The 21,426-nt window shown below is 31.2% G+C and overlaps 2 protein-coding genes across 2 annotated transcripts; one reads left to right on the plus strand and one right to left on the minus strand.

Moving 5' to 3' along the window:
• Nucleotides 1–6,544: 6,544 nt before the first annotated feature.
• LOC142228871 (glucose dehydrogenase [FAD, quinone]-like) lies at nt 6,545–8,535 on the plus strand. Its single transcript, XM_075299407.1, has one exon. It carries the CDS (start codon nt 6,582–6,584, stop codon nt 8,448–8,450), a length of 1,869 nt encoding a protein of 622 aa, XP_075155522.1. The 5' UTR covers nt 6,545–6,581; the 3' UTR covers nt 8,451–8,535.
• A 5,280-nt stretch (nt 8,536–13,815) lies between these two features.
• Nucleotides 13,816–15,908, minus strand: LOC142228960 (glucose dehydrogenase [FAD, quinone]-like). The gene has a single exon (XM_075299484.1). It carries the CDS (start codon nt 15,787–15,789, stop codon nt 13,930–13,932), a length of 1,860 nt encoding a protein of 619 aa, XP_075155599.1. The 5' UTR covers nt 15,790–15,908; the 3' UTR covers nt 13,816–13,929.
• Between the last annotated feature and the right edge of the window lie 5,518 nt (nt 15,909–21,426).

Raw genomic sequence — 21,426 nt, forward strand, 5'->3', positions numbered from 1 at the left:
CAAAATTTTATTTCTTTAGAAATTTTTTTCAAAATTTTAAAAAATTTTTCAAAATTTTATTTCTATAGAAAATTTTGTCAAAATTTTATTTCTATAGAAAATTTTTTCAAAATTTTATTTCTATAGAAAATTTTTTCAAAATATTATTTTTATAGAAAATTTTTTCAAAATTTTATTATTATAGGAAATTTTGTCAAAATTTTATTTCTATAGATAATTTTGTCAAAATTTTATTTCTAGAGAAAAGTTTGTCAAAATTTTATTTCCATATAAATTTTGTCAAAATCTTATTTCTATAGAAAATTTGATCCAAATTTTATTTTCATATAAATTTTGTCAAAATGTTATTTCTATAGAAAATTTGATCAAAATTTTATTTTTGTGAAAATTTTATTTCTATAGAAAATTCTGCATTAATTTATTTTTATAGAAAATTTTGTCGAAATTTTATTTCTATAGAAAATTTTGTCAAAATTTTATTTCTATAGAAAATTTTGTCAAAATTTTATTTGCATAGAAAATTTCTATAGAAAATTTTGTCAAAATTTTATTTCTATAGAAATTTTTTTCAAAATTTTATTTCTAAAGAAATTTTTTTCAAAATTTTATTTCTATAGAAAATTTTGTCAAAATTTTATTTCTATAGAAAATTTTTTCAAAATTTTATTTCTATAGAAAATTTTTTCAAAATTTTATTTCTATAGAAAATTTTTTCAAAATATTATTTTTATAGAAAATTTTTTCAAAATTTTATTTTTATAGAAAATTTTGTCTAAATTTTATTTCTATAGATAATTTTGTCAAAATTTTATTTCTAGAGAAAAGTTTGTCAAAATTTTATTTCCATATAAATTTTGTCAAAATCTTATTTCTATAGAAAATTTGATCCAAATTTTATTTTCATATAAATTTTGTCAAAATGTTATTTCTATAGAAAATTTGATCAAAATTTTATTTTTGTGAAAATTTTATTTCTATAGAAAATTCTGTCATAAATTTATTTTTATAGAAAATTTTGTCGAAATTTTATTTCTATAGAAAATTTTGTCAAAATTTTATTTCTATAGAAAATTTTGTCAAAATTTTATTTCTATAGAAAATTTTTTCAAAATTTTATTTTTATAGAAAATTTTGTCAAAATTTTATTTCTTTAGATAATACAACAAATAAAAAAAATTTTAAGCACTATCAACTAAAGCTATATTTGGAACATTTATGAAGTACCTCTTTGCAAAATCTATCAAAACATCAAGAATTCTACCAATCTACCAAAAAATAAAAATCTATAATTTTTGGTAGAATTCCAACCGAGGCAACCATGGTTGTTTTCCGTGAATGAGATGAGGCCTTCATTTTTGGGAATTTTGTAGGGGGTTCTTTGAAAAATTTTTTCGGCGTTACGAACTCTTTCCTTTAACTGAAGTGTCAAAAGCAGCTGAAGACCCAATCACTGATATTTTTAAGCAGACTAAATCTAATTTAAAGAAAGAAAACCGGTTGAATTGGAGCTTTGGATAAGAATACGTCTTTTTATATCTTATTCTAGCTCGTAAATTTAAATGTCAATGAGTATACATGATTTTTTGTTTTATTTGTTCCATAGAGTCAAAAATTTAATGAAGGGAATTTCTGTTCAGATTTGATATCTTTATGGAGGGACGAAAACGTCCTGATTTGGGGGCTAGGATCTAGAAAACAACTGGCAACACTGAATATAATAGAAATTACATTTTTGCTTTTTACTTTAGTATTTAGCCGAAATAAGTGAAAGTGTTTTTTTTTTTTTTTTGTTAAACAGGTTAGGACAAACAAAAAATCTCATTGATAACTATCACGTTTATGAGGTTTTAATAGATCCAGCTGTTGAATTTTAGATAGGAAATATAACCACCGCTGAAACTTCTTTGTATTTGCCGATATATACACGGACAAAAATAAGTATGTTGTTCATATGTTCAGGATTTAATCGTTGGTTTAAAGTTTTTTATAGTAGTTACATGCCTTGCATGTAACTTATGCTTTACAGTACCATGGCATGTTCCTGTGACCCGACTGCCATATTGCACCTCAAACATGTTTCAAGAGCACCATGTTACATTTTGACAAAATTTTCTATAGAAATAAAATTTTAACCAAATTTTCTATAAAAATAAAATTTTGATTAATTTTCTATGGAAATAACATTTTGACAAAATTTTCCATAGAAATAAAATTTTGACAAAATTTTCTATGAAAATAAAATGTTGACACATTTTTCTATAAAAATAAAATGTTGATACATTTTCTATGGAAATAAAATTTTGACAAAATTTTCTATGGAAATAAAATTTTTACAAAATTTTCCATAGAAATAAAATCTTGACAAAAGCTTGTATAGAAATAAAATTTTGACAAAATTTTCTATAGAAAGAAAATTTTGACAAACTTTTCTATAGAAATAAAATTTTGACAAAATTTTCTATAGAAATAAAATTTTAACTAAATTTGCTATAAAAATAAAATTTTGATTAATTTTCTATGGAAAGAAAATTTTGACAAACTTTTCTATAGAAATAAAATTTTGACAAAATTTTCTATAGAAATAAAATTTTAACTAAATTTGCTATAAAAATAAAATTTTGATTAATTTTCTATGGAAATAAAATTTTGACAAAATTTTCTATAATAATACGATTTTGACAAAATTTTCTAAAGAAATAAAATTTTGACAAAATTTTCTATGGAAATAAAATTTTGAAAAAATTTTCTATGGAAATAAAATTTTGACAAATTTATAAAAAGAAAAATTGTATACATTTTCAATGGAAATAAAATTTTGACAAAATTTTCTATGGAAATAACATTTTTACAAAAGTTTGTATAGAAATAAAATTTTGACAAAATTTTCTATAGAAATAAAATTTTGACAAAATTTTCTATGGAAATAAAACCTTGAAAACGTTTTTTATAAAAATAAAATTTTGACAAAAATTTCTACAAAAATAAAATTTTGACAAAATTTTCTATAAAAATAAAATTTTGACAAAATTTTCTATAGAAATAAAATTTTGACAAAATTTTCTATAGAAATAAAATTTTGACAAAATTTTCTATAGAAATAAAATTTTGACAAACTTTTCTATAGAAATAAAATTTTGACAAACTTTTCTATAGAAATAAAATTTTGACAAACTTATCTATAGAAACAAAATTTTTTATAGAAATAAAAACAAAATTTTCTATGGAAATAAAACTTTGAAAACATTTTTTATAAAAATAAAATTTTGACAAAATTTTCTATAGAAATAAACTTTTGACCAAATTTTCTATAAAAATAACATTTTGACAAAATTTTCAATAGAAATAAAATTTTGACAAAAGTTTGTATAGAAATAAAATTTTGACAAAATTTCCTATAGAAATAAAATTTTGACAAACTTTTCTATAGAAATAAAATTTTGAAAAAATGTTCTATGGAAATAAAATTTTGAAAAAATTTTGCACAGAAATAAAATGTTGACAAAAGTTTGTATAGAAATAAAATTTTGACAAAATTTTCTATAGAAATAAAATTTTGACAAAATTTGCTAAAGAAATAAAATTTTCTATAGAAATACAATTTTGACACAATTTTCTATAAAAATAAAATTTTGACACAATTTTGTATAGAAATAAAATTTTGACAAAATTTTCTATGGAAATAAAACCTTTACAACATTTTCTATAAAAATAAAATTTTGACAAAATTTTCTATAGAAATAAAATTTTGACAAAATTTTCTATAGAAATAATTTTGACAATTTTTTTCGAAATAAAATTTTGACAAAATTTTCTATGGAAATAAAATTTTCTATGGAAATAAAATTTTTACAAAATTTTTAATAAAAATAAAATATTGACAAAAGTTTGTATAGAACTAAAATTTTCTACAGAAATAAAATTTTGACAAAATGTTGACAAAAGTTTCAATAGAAATAAAATTTTGAAAAAATTTTCCACAGAAATAAAATGTTGAAAAAAGTTTCTATAGAAATAAAATGTTGACAAAATTTTCTATAGAAATAAAATTTTGACAAAATTTTCTATAGAAATAAAATTTTGACAAAATTTTCTATAGAAATAAAATTTTGACAAAATTTTCCACAGAAATAAAATATTGACAAATGTTTGTATAGAAATAATTTTTTTCACAAAATTTTTAAAATTTTTTTTCTTTCGAAGTAACATTTTGACAAAATTTTCTATAGAAATAAAATTTTGACAAACATTTCTATGGAAATAAAATTATGACAAAATTTTCTATAAAAATACAATTTTGATAAATTTTCTATAGAAATAAAATGTTGGCAATTTTCTATAGAAATAAAATTTTGACAAAATTTGTAATAGCAATAAAATTTTGTCAAAATTTTCCACAGAAATAAAATGTTGACAAAATTTTCTATAGAAATAAAATTTTGACAAAATTTTCCATAGAAATAAAATTTTGACAAAATTTTCTATAGAAATAAAATTTTGACAAAATTTTCTATTGAAATAAAATTTTGACAAAATTTTCTATAGAAATAAAATTTTGACAAAATTTTCTATAGAAATAAAATTTTGACAAACTTTTCTATAGAAATAAAATTTTGACAAACTTATCTATAGAAACAAAATTTTTTATAGAAATAAAAACAAAATTTTCTATGGAAATAAAACTTTGAAAACATTTTTTATAAAAATAAAATTTTGACAAAATTTTCTATAGAAATAAACTTTTGACCAAATTTTCTATAAAAATAAAATTTTGACAAAATTTTCAATAGAAATAAAATTTTGACAAAAGTTTGTATAGAAATAAAATTTTGACAAAATTTTCTATAGAAATAAAATTTTGACAAACTTTTCTATAGAAATAAAATTTTGAAAAAATGTTCTATGGAAATAAAATTTTGAAAAAATTTTCCACAGAAATAAATTGTTGACAAAAGTTTGTATAGAAATAAAATTTTGACAAAATTTTCTATAGAAATAAAATTTTGACAAAATTTGTTAAAGAAATAAAATTTTCTATAGAAATACAATTTTGACACAATTTTCTATAAAAATAAAATTTTGACACAATTTTGTATAGAAATAAAATTTTGACAAAATTTTCTATGGAAATAAAACCTTTACAACATTTTCTATAAAAATAAAATTTTGACAAAATTTTCTATAGAAATAAAATTTTGACAAAATTTTCTATAGAAATAAATAATTTTGACAATTTTTTTCGAAATAAAATTTTGACAAAATTTTCTATGGAAATAAAATTTTCTATTGAAATACAATTTTTACAAAATTTTTAATAAAAATAAAATATTGACAAAAGTTTGTATAGAACTAAAATTTTCTACAGAAATAAAATTTTGACAAAATGTTGACAAAAGTTTCAATAGAAATAAAATTTTGAAAAAATTTTCCACAGAAATAAAATGTTAAAAAAAGTTTATATAGAAATAAAATGTTGACAAAATTTTCTATAGAAATAAAATTTTGACAAAATTTTCTATAGAAATAAAATTTTGACAAAATTTTCCACAGAAATAAAATATTGACAAATGTTTGTATAGAAATAATTTTTTTACAAAATTTTCTGTAGAAATGAAATTTTGAAAATTTTTTTTCTTTCGACATAACATTTTGACAAAATTTTCTATAGAAATAAAATTTTGACAAAATTTTCTATGGAAATAAAATTATGGCAAAATTTTCTATAAAAATACAATTTTGATAAATTTTCTATGGAAATAAAATGTTGGCAATTGTCTATAGAAACAAAATTTTGACAAAATTTGTAATAGAAATAAAATTTTGACAAAATTTGTAATAGCAATAAAATTTTGGCAAACTTTTTTATGGAAATAAAATTTTGACAAAATTTTCTATAAAAATAAAATTTTGATAAAATTTTCTATAAAAATAAAATTTTGTCAAAATTTTCCACAGAAATAAAATGTTGGCAAAATTTTCTATAGAAATAAAATTTTGACAAAATTTTCTATAGAAATAAAATTTTGACAAAATTTTTTTATCTGTTTTCCAGAACTCATATTCTCGAAACTTATCAACCAGATTAAATGCTGTCACATAAAGTGATCGTTTACGATTTGATATTAGATAATATCCAAACCAAGTATTAAAAAAAATAAAACTCGTTTCCAAATCTTGTTCTAAAGTCAGGTAGTTATTCCCCATTAAAGCCTTCGATATACGATCACTGAACTTTTGTCACAGGTTTGTTTGTTTTTCGAGATGCAATACACTTTCCTCAAATTAAAATTTGGTACATTCACTTGACTCAAACAGGCACACTTATTACATGGCCAATTAATTATGAAACTCTTTACACGTTTTTATACAAAATTTGCATGAATTTACAATTGTCCATATGAACTTCTGATGCATCTGAAGCTTTCTGGCTTCAGTATTGTGGGTGCCATCAATAAAAGAGGATTCAAGTTTTTCAATTTCCACTAAATGAAAATTGAAACTAAAACCATAAAATTTCTGGCTTTAGTATTTTGTGTGCCATCAATAACAGAGGATTAGCATTTTTCAATTGCAATTTTTGCTAAATGAAAATTCAAAGTAAAACCATATGGCAACTCTTCACATTTCTTGTGCTGTTAAGGAATCAAGTCCATTGTCAACAAACTAATAACATTTTATCCTTTGGCTTATCTTTACTGCAACAGCGAAATGCTCAAAGCCAACTCGAGAGTTTGGATGATAATGTCAGGCTCTTAATAGAGTATGACTTCATTGTTGTGGGTGCTGGAACTGCAGGCTGTGCTTTGGCTGCTCGATTATCTGAAAATCCAAATTGGAAAGTTTTACTCCTGGAAGCAGGTGGTCCCGAAACCTTTAGGATGGATATTCCCGTTAATGCCCACTTCCTACAAGTTTTGGACACAGTTAACTGGGACTATAAAACACAACCCTCGAAAAACTATTGCCTTGGTTTGGAGAACCATCGTTGCAATTTTCCACGTGGCAAGGTAATGGGAGGCTCGTCAGTTCTTAATTTTATGGTCCATACCAGAGGAAATCATCGTGATTATGATACCTGGTCTGACATGGGCAATGAGGGATGGAGTTTCGAGGAGGTTTTGCCATATTTCAAGAAATTTGAAAGTTCCCACATACCCGATGCCGATGATGAATTTGTTGGCCATAATGGTCCTGTGAAAGTCTCATATACCCAAGCTCATTCCATAGTGGCTGAGCAGTTTATAGCCACTGGTTGGGAAAAGGGTGTGGGCAAATGTGATTATAATGGCCGTAGCCAAAAGTGTGCATCTTTTGTTCAATCACACACGGATGGAACATTGCGTTGGAGCTCTAATCGTGCCTATCTATATCCCATTAAGGGCCGACGGCCCAATCTTCATATACGCAAACATGCCTTTGTAATCAAAATATTAATAGATCACGAAACCAAAACAGCCTATGGTGTATTGTTCGAGTCTCAGGGTCAGACATTTGAGGTTCGGGCCCGCCTAGAAGTGATCAGTTCGGCTGGAGCCATTAACACCCCTCAACTATTAATGTTATCTGGCGTAGGTCCGGCCAAACATTTGCGTGAAGTTGGTATCGAAACCTTGGCCGATCTGGCGGTTGGCTTTAACTTGCAAGACCACATAGGCCCGCCCTTAAGCTTTCTCACCAACTCCACTATAAATAAACTAGAAGATTTTTTTTCAGTAAGTGAATTTCTCAAGTTACAAACTGGCAATAGCAAACTTTCGATTACTGGTGGAGTAGAGGCTTTATCCTTTCACGATGTTGAAAATGAAGACGATTCAAATCCTTGGCCTAATATTGAATTATTCATGGTATCCGGTGGTATTCATACAAATCCTGCCACCCTACCCGCTTTCGGAATAAGGCAGGACATTTTCAATGATCTCTATGCCGATATACTGAGGACTAATCAAAATGTTTTCTTAATCTTCGTCATGATGTTGCAGCCGCGTAGCAGGGGTCGTATCCTCCTACGTAATAAGGATCCCCATAAACATCCTTTGATATATCCAAATTATTTTTCCGATCCCTATGACATGGATATTACCGTACAAGGTCTACAAAAAGCCATCGAACTAATGAAATCCCCTCGTATGCAGAAGTCTAATGTACAACTCTTAGATCGTCCTATACCAGGGTGTAGTCAATATAGTGATCTTACTTCTCGTGACTATTTGGAATGTTTTGCCCGGCACTTTACCTTGACCATATATCATCAGTCGGGTACAGCAAAAATGGGCCCCAAATCGGATAGGAATGCAGTGGTCAATCCTCGACTACAGGTTTATGGTATTAACAACCTGCGTGTAGTGGATGCCAGTATTATGCCAAAACTTGTTGCCGGTCATACCAATAGTCCGGTATATATGATTGCCGAAAAAGCTGCCGATATGATTAAACAGGATCATGGATATTTATGAATGTTAGCTGTATTGTGTTGTGTTGTTAATTTATTGTTAAGTATGAGTTTAGAATAATAGAACTAAAAAAACTATAAAGAAAAACGTTCCAGCAAAAAAGCGTCGCCAAAAATGTAGTGATAATGTTCTTTTTGGATCCGGAAGTGGTACAAACTTGGCGCAGAAGCGATGCATTTAACATGGGCTACTTATAGAACGGATGTCCTTCACTTCAACAGCCGTTGCACTGAATTTGCATTACTTCTTAAGGTGTGATTCGAAGACAGTGTTTTGAATTTGAAGTAAAAAAAAAATTGGTATAATATTACCAAATAAATAATTAGTTATTTTTTCTGATTTTTAATGCATTCTAACGCTTGTCTGAAACGTTTGACTTCAAATATTTAAAAAAATTGCAATTTTTCTAAAATGGATTTAGCATTCTTTTTTTTGACAATATTTTTATAGATTGTACCATTTTATTAATTCTTACTCTGTTTGTAACCTATTTGAAACAAAGTTAAAATTGTCCAAAATTATGAAAAAAACGAGATATAAAAAAATTTAATTCAAAACAAGTATAAAAGGCCGTGAGTTCGGCCAGGCCAAAGATTCCGTAGACTGTCTTCCACAAACGAATTACTTGGGTTGTGGTAATACTTGTCGATGGCAAGGTATCTTAAATCTTCTTAACATCGGGAGCCACCGTGGTGCAATGGTTAGCATGCCCGCCTTGCATACACAAGGTCGTGGGTTCGATTCCTGCTTCGACCGAACACCAAAAAGTTTTTCAGCGGTGGATTATCCCACCTCAGTAATGCTGGTGACATTTCTGAGGGTTTTAAAGCTTCTCTAAGTGGTTTCACTGCAATGTGGAACGCCGTTCGGACTCGGCTATAAAAAGGAGGTCCCTTGTCATTGAGCTTAACATGGAATCGGGCAGCACTCAGTGATAAGAGAGAAGTTCACCACTGTGGTATCACAATGGACTGAATAGTCTAAGTGAGCCTGATACATCGGGCTGCCACATAACCTAACCTAACCAAGATATACCTGCACCACGTACAAAATTGCAACTGGATCTGTTGAAATTTGCTCATTCAAAAGGATCCACACGCAAAATCTTTGGATCGGTTTAAATGGTGGCTATATATAATTATGGACGGATATGAACCAATTTTCGTATGGATGTCCTCCAAGCGACTCCGGAGGTCAAATCTGGGGATCGGTTTATATGGGAGCTATATATAATTATGGACCGATATGGACCAACTTTTGGACGGGTGTTAGAGGCCATATATTAACACCACTTACCAAATTTCAATCAGATCGGACGAAATTTGCTTCTCTAAGAGGCTCCGCAAGCCAAATTTTTTGGTCGGTTTATATGGAGGCTATACGTAAAAATAGTCCGATATGGCCCAGTTGCAATACGTAATTTCAACTGACGGAAGGACGGACATCGCTAGATCGACTCCGAATTTCATCACGGTATTGATTTTAGACCCCATAAAATACCATAGATGGCGATCGATTCAGAATCACCTTGAATCTCTCTTATCTCTATATGAACTAGAACCAAAGTATATTATTGACCATTTAATTCTGTCACAGCCAAGAAGATGTGCAGAAGTGATCAAACACCTAACATATCGTTTTTATCGATAGATTTTTGATTCTAGTAACTGGGTTCACTCATGTATATTTGTATCCTCCAAAATCAAATAAATACGTCGAAGGGCTAATTTAGAAATCAAATTCTATTTTTATACCCTCCCCACCGCAGGAGGGGGTGTAATAAATGGATCCATTCGCTTATATTTACTTCCTCCAAGGTCAAACAAGTATGACGAAGGACCAATTTTTAAACCATATTCATTTTTCCGCTACTCATCGAATGACTAAACATTGTAGGTCAAAAACCTTTGTTGTTAGCACCTAATTGTTTTTTTTATATTTATTTTCATAATTTATTATGATTGTAAATCTTGTAATAAATAAATAACTAAAAATTGTTTTTGTTTTCTTTCATCGGTCATTCACAATAAATACATAAACTCTTTTTATTCTAAAAAGGCCAGGAATGAATTTTGCACTGCTCATTTTAAATGTTACGCATGATTCATTTTAAAAAATGGATAAATGTAATTTTATTTGTCTCCCCGAAGGTAAAAAAATACACTAAAGGTCTTATTTATAGTCCACATTCAATTCTTCTCTATTTGTCGAAGGACCAAAAATTATTTCGCTTAATCAGTCATTCAGAATAAGTTTACAAATTTGTTTTCTAAAAAAACGACTATGGATGAATTTTCCTCTGCACATTTTAATTGCAACTCTAGGTAGATTTTAATATATGGGGTTTTGCACTTATATTTGCCTCCTCGAAGGACCAATATTTATCGAAAAGGTTTCAATAGATTTCTGTTTACGGGTTTTTGCGCTTATTTTTGCCTCCTCGAAGGACCAATATGTATCGAAAAAGTTTCAATAGATTTGTGTTAAAAAAAATTATTTCGCTTAATCGATCCTTCACAATATATACACAAACCCTTTGGATTCTAAAACATGACTGTGGATGAATTTTCCTCTTCACAGTTTAAACATAATTCTAGGTAGATTTTAATAAATGGCTATTTGCACTTATATTTGTCTGCCCGAAGGACCAATATTTTTCGAAAAAGTTTTAATAGATTTTTGTTTACCAAAGAAGATGACAAGTCCATTAAATTCCTTTTATATAGTTTAAGCTTTGACATAACTCTGACACAAACAATCTAGTTTATAGTCCACATACAATTTTTTCTCTACTTGTCGAAGGACCAAAAATTATTTCGCTTAATCAATCCTTCACAATATATACACAGACCCTTTGGATTCTAAAACATGACTGTGGACTAATTTTCCTCTGCACATATTAAATATAACTCTAGGTAGATTTTAATAAATGGCTTATTGCACTTATATTTGTCTGCCTAAAGGACCAAATTTTTTGGAAAAAGTTTCAATAGATTTTTGTTTACCAAGGAAGATGACAAGTCCATTAAATTCCATTTATAAAATTTACGCTTTGATATAACACTCGCACAAACAAACTAATTTATAGTCCACATTCAATTTTTTCTATACTTGTTGAAGGATCAAAAAAATTGCTTCGCTTAATCAATCATTCACAATAAATACACAAACCCTTTGGATTTCAAAAAATTACTGTGGATGAATTTTCTTCTGCATATTTTTAATGTAACTCTAGATAGATTTTACTATATGGGGTTTTGCACTTATATTTGTGTCCTCGAAGGACCAATATTTATCGAAAAAGTTTCAATAGATTTTTGTTTACCAAAGAAGATGACAAGTCCATTAAATTATTTTTATATAATTTAAGCTTTGACATAAGGCCAACACAAACAATCTAATTTATAGTCCACATTCAATTTTTTTCTCTACTTGTCGAAGGACCATAAATTATTTCGCTTAATCAATCATTCACAATAAATACACAAACCCTTTGGAGTCTAAAAAATAGACTTTGGATGAATTTTCCTCTGCACATTTTAAATATAATTCTAGGTAGATTTTAATAAATGTCATATTGCAGTTATATTTGTCTGCCCAAAGGACCAATTTGTTTTGAAAAAGTTTCAATAGATTTCTGTTTACCAAAGAAGATGACAAGCCCATTAAATTCCATTTATACGCCTTGATATAACACTCGCACAATCAATCTAATTTATAGTTCACATTGAATTTTTTCTCTACTTGTTGAAGGACCAAAAATTATTTCGCAATCAATCATTCACAATAAATAAACAAACCCTTTGGATTCTAAAACATGACTGTGGATGAATTTTTCCTCTGCACATTTTAAATATAATTCTAGGTAGATTTTAATAAATGGCTTCTTGCACTTATATTTGTTTGCATGAAGGACCAATTTTTTTTTTTTTTAAAAGTCTCAATAGATTTTTGTTTACCAAAGAAGATGACAAGTCCATTAAATTCCTTTTATATAATTTAAGCTTTGACATAACACTGACACAAACAATCTAATTTATAGTCCACATTCAATTCTTCTCTACTTGTCGAAGGACCAAAAATTATTTCGCTTAATCAGTCATACACAGTAAATACACAAACCTTTGGATTCTAAAACATGACTGTGGATGAATTTTCCTCTGCACTTTTTAAATGTAACTCTAGGTAGATTTTAATAAATGGGTTTTTGCCCTTATATTTGTCTCCTCGAAGGACCAATAATTTTCGAAAAATTTTTAATACATTTCAGTTTACCAAAAGTCCATTAAATTCCATTTATAAAATTTACGCTTTAACATAACACTAACACAAATAATCACATGGTAATTTCATATGACAACGAACACAATATTTATTTATCTAAATATTTATATTTAAACTTATTACACATTAAATAACAAAAGCAAACTATCACATTCAATTTTTTCCCTACTTGTCGAAGGACCAAAAATTATTTCGCTTAATCAATCATTCACAATAAATTCACAATTTTTTTTAACGACTATGGATGAATTTTCCTCTGCATATTTTAAATATAACTCTAGGTAGATTTTAATAAATGGCTCCTTTCACTTATATTTGTCTCCCCGAAGGACCACTATTTATCGAAAAAATTTCAATAGATTTTTGTTTACCAAAGAAGATGAAGTCAATTAAATTCCTTTTATATAATTTAAGCTTTGACATAACACTGACACAAACAATCACACTAAAGGTCTAATTTATAGTCCACATTCAATTGTTTTCTCTAGTTGTCGAAGGACCAAAAAATTGCTTCGCTTAATCAATCATTCACAATAAATACACAAACCCTTTGAATTCTAAAACATGACTGTGGATGAATTTTTCCTCTGCACATTTTAAATATAATTCTAGGCAGATTTTAATAAAAGGCTTATTGCACTTATATTTGTCTGCCCGAAGGACCAATTTTTTTTTTAAAGTTTCAATAGATTTCTGTTTACCAAAGAAGATGACAAGTCCATTAAATTCCATTTATACGCTTTGATATAACACTCGCACAATCAATCTAATTTATAGTCCACATTCAATTCTTCTCTACTTGTCGAAGGACCAAAAATTATTTCGCTTAATCAGTCATTCACAATAAATACACAAACCCTTTGGATTCTAAAACATGACTGTGGATGAATTTTCCTTTGTACATTTTAAATGTAACTTTAGGTAGATTTTAATAAATGTTTCTTTGTCCTTATATTTGTCTCCTCGAAGGACCAATATTTTTCGAAAAAGCTTCCTTACATTTCTGTTCATCGAAAGTTCATTACATTCAATTTATATATTTTTATGCTTTAACATAACACTGACACAAATAATCACATGGTAATTTCATATAACAACGAACACAATATTTATTTATCTAAATATTTATATTTAAACTTATTACACATTAAATAACAAAAGCAAACTATCACATTTAATTAATACATTTTTTTTCGAATTAAATAAATCCATAGTCTTGTTTAATCATATCTGCTGCTTTTTCGGCAATCATAAATATCGGACCATTAGGATGACCTGCAACAATCTTGGGCATAATACTGGCATCTACCACACGTAAATTTCGAATACCATATACCCTTAAACGGGCATCCACAACAGCTTCACGATCAGATTTTGGACCCATTTTTGCTGTACCCACTTGATGATAAATGGTAAAAGTAAAGTGTCGAGCATAACATTCCAAATATTCTCTGGAGCGAACATCACCAAATTTACGGCATTGCGGTATGGGTGTTTCCAAAATACGAGCATTGATTTTTTTCATAGCAGGATATTTCATTAATTCAATACATTTTTGCATACCTCTAACGGCTACATCTAGATCATGGAGATCATCAAAATAATTGGGATATATCAGAGGATATTTGTGGGGATCTTTACTCTTAAGCATTATGCGACCCTTACTTCGAGGCTGTAGGATCATGGGAAATAAAGTGAAAACATTGCTGCCATTACGGAAAACATCCTTGTAAAGGTAGTTATAGATGTCATCGCGTATACCAAACGCAGGAGCAAGGGCAGGATTTGAATTGAAACCTCCTCCAACAGAGAAAATTTCTATATCAGGCCAGCCATCGGGATCTTTGGGATGGTCGAGATCATAAAAGGCTATGGCCTCTACGCCTCCGGGTACAGAGAGCATACTGTCTTTGGTAGCCAATCGGACAACTTCCTCGACACTCATCATTGTTTCAGCCCTCAAGGGAGTGGCATCGGTCACAAAACTAAGAGCTGGAGCAAGATGATCTTGCAGATTATATCCCACAGCCAAATCCACCAAAGGTTTTATGCCCATTTTGCGTAAATGCTTTGCTGGACCCACCCCAGATAGCATTAGCAATTGCGGGGTATTTATAGCTCCAGCCGAAGAGATAACTTCCATGCGGGCTCGAACTTCAAAGGATTTACCTTGAGACTCAAATAAAACTCCATAAGCTGTCTTTGTTTGGGGATCAATGAGAATCTGGGTCGCAAAGGAATATTTTCGTATATGAAGATTAGGGCGTTTTCCTTTAAGGGGATAAAGGTAGGCACGATTTGAACTCCAACGAATTTCTTGATCTGTGGTGGTTTGTAGATAGGAGAAGCATATCTGTTTCTTGCCATTATAATCACAATTGGGTATACCATCCTGAGGGCCGACTTTAACAAAAGCATCGGCAATGGCAGTGTGCCTCTTGGGATATGATATCTTGACAGGACCTTGGCGGCCAACAAATTCGCTATCGGCATCTGGAATCATAGAGCCCTCAAATTTCTTAAAATACTTAGCCACTTCAGCAAAACTCCAACCTTCATTTCCCAAAGCGGCCCAGGCATCATAGTCCCGATGATTGCCCCGCGTATACATCATGTAATTGAGTACCGAGGAACCACCCATTACCTTTCCCCGAGGAAAATTACAACGTTTATCATTCAGACCCAGACAATATTTATCCGAAGGTTGGGTGCGGTAAGCCCAATTGATATCCCGATTCATTTGTAGGAAATGGGCAAATATGGGCACATCCATAACACGGAGTTCAGGACCACCAGCCTCCAGGAGTAAAATCTTCCAATTGGGATTTTCCGATAGACGGGCAGCCAATGCACATCCTGCGGTACCTGCTCCCACCACAATGAAATCATATTCCTTGAGATATTGAACCTGAGAATCACTCATTTCTAAATCCTCATCCATTTGGCCATTGGCTAGAAAATTCAGAGAAACATCCAGGATATGGGATTGTGGTTGTTGACCATGGCTGCCCTCCGAGGACAGCAAAACGATTGGAATTACCCAAAACTGCCATTGCATACCGATCGATAGAATGATGACTAGAATACCGTATGGAAGAGCGCCCGAAACGATCTTAACTTTTTCACCAAGCAAATGCTACTGGATTCCCCATAGCAATTGTAGGCCGTCAAATATCAATGTTCTTTGGATTTTCTTTCAATTCTCCGCCCCAACAAAACAGATGGAGTGTGTATACTATTCTGGTCAGTTAAAAATCATTGTCTCAATTCATTATTTTTTTTTTGTGTTTTATACAAAAACAATTAAAAATGCAACTTCATGACACACGTTTCCACAAAGCAAAATCACACAGGCACAGTGTCGCGAAATTAAAGGTCAATGGGATTTTTTATTTGGAATATTACCTTATTCCTACTACCAAGCAAATGAACACACTGTGTTAAGGGCACACAATTAGACACAAACTTATTTTTTTTTTTTTAGATTTAATCTCAACTATTAAAGTTTATTGTCTCTGACAAAAAATTGTTGTAATCACATTTGCATTGTAGGATAGTGGCTCGTAAGAACGTCATTGAAATTAAGACAATAAATAGCCATTTGATCTTAGTGACTTAACTCTCGGATGTTGTTTTTTTCTCCTGCTTATAGGTTTACTACCTATCATACGAAAGCCACGGACAAAAGCAAATGGTTCCAGATATTTAATATTATCCCACCTGAATAATCATAAGAAGTGATGAGTTCCATTAAAATGAATGGATTTCTATTAGGTATCAATTATCTATGACATCTACTTGGTCATTTTTATTCCAATATTCACACGATCACTAAGCTAGCTGATTGGGATTTTTGTTATAGAATATGGAAAATATTTCAGATTATTTATAAATGATTTCTACTCACAAAGGGTAAATCGCAAATTACAAAGTTCATAACGATTAAACCATGGAAATTATATATATTCAATGCTAAGATTTTCGAAGAAAAATATTTCAGGCATAAAATCTGACTATGCAGACATTTTTAGTTTGTCACCCAGGACACCAGCTAGCACTGCGGAAAGGATAAAAGTGGTGGCATACGCAGATGATGTGGCGCTAGCAGTCAGGGGAAAATTCCCATCCACAATCAGATATATTATACACAGAGCTCTCCGGATGACTGAGAAATGGGCGAAAGATAATGGTCTTGGTGTAAATCCAGCAAAGACAGAAATAGTCATGTACTGCAAAGATCGCAAAACTCCCACGGTTAGGCCCATTTCCTTAGGGGGTACTGAAATTCCCTTTGGTGAGTGTGCAAAATACCTTGGCGTTATTTTGGACAGGAAGCTGAATTTTAGGCTTAATATTGAAGAGAGGGCGAGAAAAGCCACGGTAGCTTTGTAGTCGTGCAAAAAGGCAATAGGGAAAAAGTGGGGACTAAGACCAAAAATTGTGCATTGGCTATACACGGCAGTGGTTAGACCTATAATGCTATATGGTGTTGTAGTCTGGTGGCCGGCACTTCAGAAACCGACTTGTTTAGATAAAGTTCAGCGTATGGCGAGCTTATGTATCTCAGGCGCATTTAGTAAGACAGGAACAGACTCCCTTAATGTCATGCTACATCTATTGCCTTTAGACATTTTGGCCAAACAGTCAGCTGCAACAACGGCTGTGCGGTTGCGCGAGCTATCGCTGTGGTCGGAAAAAATTTACGGTCATAGTTCGGTCCTCAAAGTAATGCCAGATGTGCCTAACGTAGTGGATTACACCCTGGCAAAACCACTTTTCGACAAAAAGTTTGAAACTCTAATTCCCAACAGTGAGGCGTGGTGTACACAGACCCCGGGGAATAAAAGATATATAGATTTCTATACTGATGGCTCCAAATTGAAAAAACGGCCATAGACTGCCGCAAATCTCTCAACGAGATGGCTGAGCAGTAAAATATTCACCTAATATGGGTGCCTGGTCATAGGAACATACCGGGGAGCTGTGAAGCAGATGTGTTAGCAAGGCTAGGAACTACCTTACATATTCCAGGGGAACTAGAATCTGTTGGTATGCCTCTGGCCACCTGCAAGCTCTTACTGCGTGAGAAGGCTGTTATGATGACCAATATTCGATGGGAAATATGTCCCCATTTAAACTTAAACCGCACACTAGATATGCTAGTGTTCTCAAGGCGTCAGATAGCACTCCTAATATCTGCTATAACGGGTCGCTGCCTGATAGGCGAATTTGCAAAAACTATAGGTGCGAAGTATAATGACTATTGTATAAGCTGTCATAACGTGGAGGAAAAGGAATCAATTAAACACCTCTTGTGTGAGTGTCCTGCATTTGGTGTAAGGCGTAAGCGAATTTTAGGAGCATATAGCTTTAGATTACTGGCTGACCTGGAAAACGTTAACTTAAGCAGTTTGTTAATGTTTTTGGAGCAATCTGGTTGGTTCCACAAAAATAAATAATAGAGAAGGTTCAGTGGTTAAGACTAGAAGTGCGGATATGTAATAGGTACTTTTAGTTAAATGTGGTATCACAATGGACTGAATAGTCTAAGTGAGCCTGAAATTTAATCGGGCTGCCACTTTAACCTAATCTAACCTAACCTAGCACTGCGGAAAAATCTATATGGTTAGTAAGTCATCATTTAAGGTAATCTAAATGCCCAACATCAACTATATGAAATAGTTCCCAAAATAAAATAAAAAAAAAATATAGACCCAATTTGATCTACAGAACAAGTATATAGAGCAGCAAGTTCGGCCGGGCCTAATCTTAAATACCCACCACCATGAATCAAATATTAAGGTTTCCTTTGAAATTTCTGGGGGGTTTGATGACAGATATTCTTCCAAGCAGATCAGTTCAACCAGTACACTTCCCCAAGATAAATTTAAAGATTTTACCTATGAAGACTATATCAGATTCTGGATTTATAAGAACCATTTTTGTTTGAGTTTTAGAGGAATAATTAACATCTCTTGTAAGTGTAAAAATTATAAAATAACGTCTTGATTTGAAATCTTAAATCTGTAGATTTGCACCCGAGAAGTAAAATCTGGAAATTTTATATTGAGTTTCAAGCAATTTTCATGATCAGTGCACCCATCTATACCTCCAAGAAGTGAAATCGGTCTATATGGAGGCCTTACCAAATGGACCGATAAAAACTTAACCCTTTCACTACCGATGTCCACTTAGAAGGACATTCGAAAAAGACACCAAATTCTATTTCACACTTAGTGTCGATTTACTTCTCGATGTTATTTTAAAGTAGAGGCTTTAATCTAAATAAGCTATAAATCTTGTCCATATTGGTGAGGTCTAAAATACATTTCTATAAACTTCTTTAAGAATCAACGAAAAATACGAAAATTTGAGACAATGTTTGTACTGTATGTTTATAGTAAGTGGACATTTATACAAAAACTATAGCTGATATTTTTAAGCGTTCTTTTTTGCATTTTTTCTCACTCTGTGAAATATATTATAGGCCCAATAGCGCTTATTTTCGTAAGACCATTTGGTTACAATACTATAATGTAATTTTCAGAACAAGCTTATATAGCTCTTGAAATAATTGAGGTAGGTTTTCAAAATGACAATTTTTGTTCTACATGTTGTTACCACAACTAAAAACAGAAGAAAAATAAAAGTTTTTATCAGTAGGTTTATTTCGGTAGTGAAAGGGTTAATCCGATACCCGTTTTTTTGAGCCTAAAAAACCGGAATATTTACAATTTCAGGCAAATCGGATAAACACTACGGTTTCTAGAAACCCAAGGAGTTAAATCGGGAGATCGTTCTTATGGCGGCTATACCAAGACATGGACCGATACAGTTTTCGACAAACCTCTTGATGGTCCGAAAATAACAGGTTGGCTGATAAGTCCCCGGTCTGATGGCGGTAGATGGCGTCGCTAGTATTAAATGCATATTGATTTTATATAGTACCAAACTTCAAATGATTCATGTCAAAATTTGACGTCTGTAAGTCAATTAGTTTGTGAGATAGAGCGTCTGTTGTGAAGCAACTTTTGTTATTGTGAAAAAAAATGGAAAAAAAGGAATTTCGTGTTTTGATAAAATACTGTTTTCTGAAGGGGAAAAATACGGTGGAAGCAAAAACTTGGCTTGATAATGAGTTTCCGGACTCTGTCCCAGGGAAATCAACAATAATTGATTGGTATGCAAAATTCAAGCGTGGTGAAATGAGCACGGAGGACGGTGAACGCACCGTACGCCCGAAAGAGGTGGTTACCGACGAAAGCATCAAAAAAATCCACAAAATGATTTTGAATGACCGTAAAATGAAGTTGATCGAGATAGCAGATGCCTCAAAGATATCAAAGGAACGTGTTGGTCATATCATTCATGCGGAAGCACTGTGCAAAATGGGTGCCGCGCGAGCTCACATTTGACCAAAAACAACAACGTGTTGATGATTCTGAGCGGTGTTTGGAGCTGTGAACTCGTAATACACGCGAGTTTTTCCGTCGACATGTGACAATGGATGAAACATGGCTCCATCACTACACTCCTGAGTCCAATCGACAGTCGGCTGAGTGGACAGCGACCGGTGAACCGTCTCCGAAGCGTGGAAAGACTCAAAAGTCTGCTGGCAAAGTAATGGCCTCTGTTTTTTGGGATGCGCATAGAATAATTTTTATCGATTATCTTGAGAAGGGAAAAACCATCAACAGTGACTATTATATGGCGCAAAAATTCATGAATTGGATTTCGAATTGCTTCCCCACCCACCGTATTCTCCAGATCTGGCCCCAGCGACTTTTTCTTGTTCTCAGACCTCAAAAGGATGCTCGCAGGGAAAAAATTTGCTGGTCGCCGAAACTGAGGCCTATTTTGAGACAAAACCGAAGGAGTACTACCAAAATGGTATCAAAAATTTGGAAGGTCGTTATAATCGTTGTATCGCTCTTGAATGGAACTATGTTGAATAATAAAAACGAATTTTGACAAAAAAATGTGTCAAAATTATCAGCCAACCTGTTAAAAAAAAAAATAACGGGAATATTTACAATTTCAGGCAAATCGGATAAACACTACGGTTTCTAGGAACCCAAGGAGTTAAATCGGGAGATCGCTCTTGTGGGGGCTATACTAAAACATGGACCGATACTCACAGTTTTCGACACACCTCTTTATGGTCCTAAAATACCTCTAGATTTCCAATTGCAGATAAATTTGATAAAAATTGCGGATTCTAGAAGCCAAGAAGTAAAATCGGGAAATCGGTCTATATGGAGGCTATACCAAAACATGGACCGATACTCACCATTTTCGGCACACCTCTTTATGGTCCTAAAATACCTCTAGATTTCTAATTTCAGGCAAATTGGATAAAAACTACGATTTCTATAAGCCTACGACCCCAAATCGGGAGGTCGGTTTATATGGGGACTATATCAAAACCCGGACCGATATAGCTCATATTCGACCTTGACCTGCCTGCAGACAAAAGACGAGTTTGTCCAAAATGTCAGCACCATTGCTTCATTATTGATGACTGTAGCGTGATTACAACAGACAGACAGACGGACATGGTTATATCGTCTCAGAATTTCTCCCTGATCAAGAATATATATAATTTATATAATCGGAAATCGATATCTCGATCATGGAGTTGTTAATTTGAAACTTTTTTAATGACAGAGAAAATCCATTAACGAACAACCACCAG

Source organism: Haematobia irritans, chromosome 3, assembly GCF_050003625.1.
Source record: "Haematobia irritans isolate KBUSLIRL chromosome 3, ASM5000362v1, whole genome shotgun sequence".
NCBI classification, from domain to species: Eukaryota; Metazoa; Arthropoda; class Insecta; order Diptera; family Muscidae; genus Haematobia; species Haematobia irritans.

Excerpts from the sequence above, each read along its gene's own strand:
- LOC142228871 (XM_075299407.1), top strand. The coding sequence starts at position 6,582 with ATGAAAATTCAAAGTAAAACCATATGGCAACTCTTCACATTTCTTGTG.
- LOC142228960 (XM_075299484.1), bottom strand. The coding sequence starts at position 15,789 with ATGCAATGGCAGTTTTGGGTAATTCCAATCGTTTTGCTGTCCTCGGAG.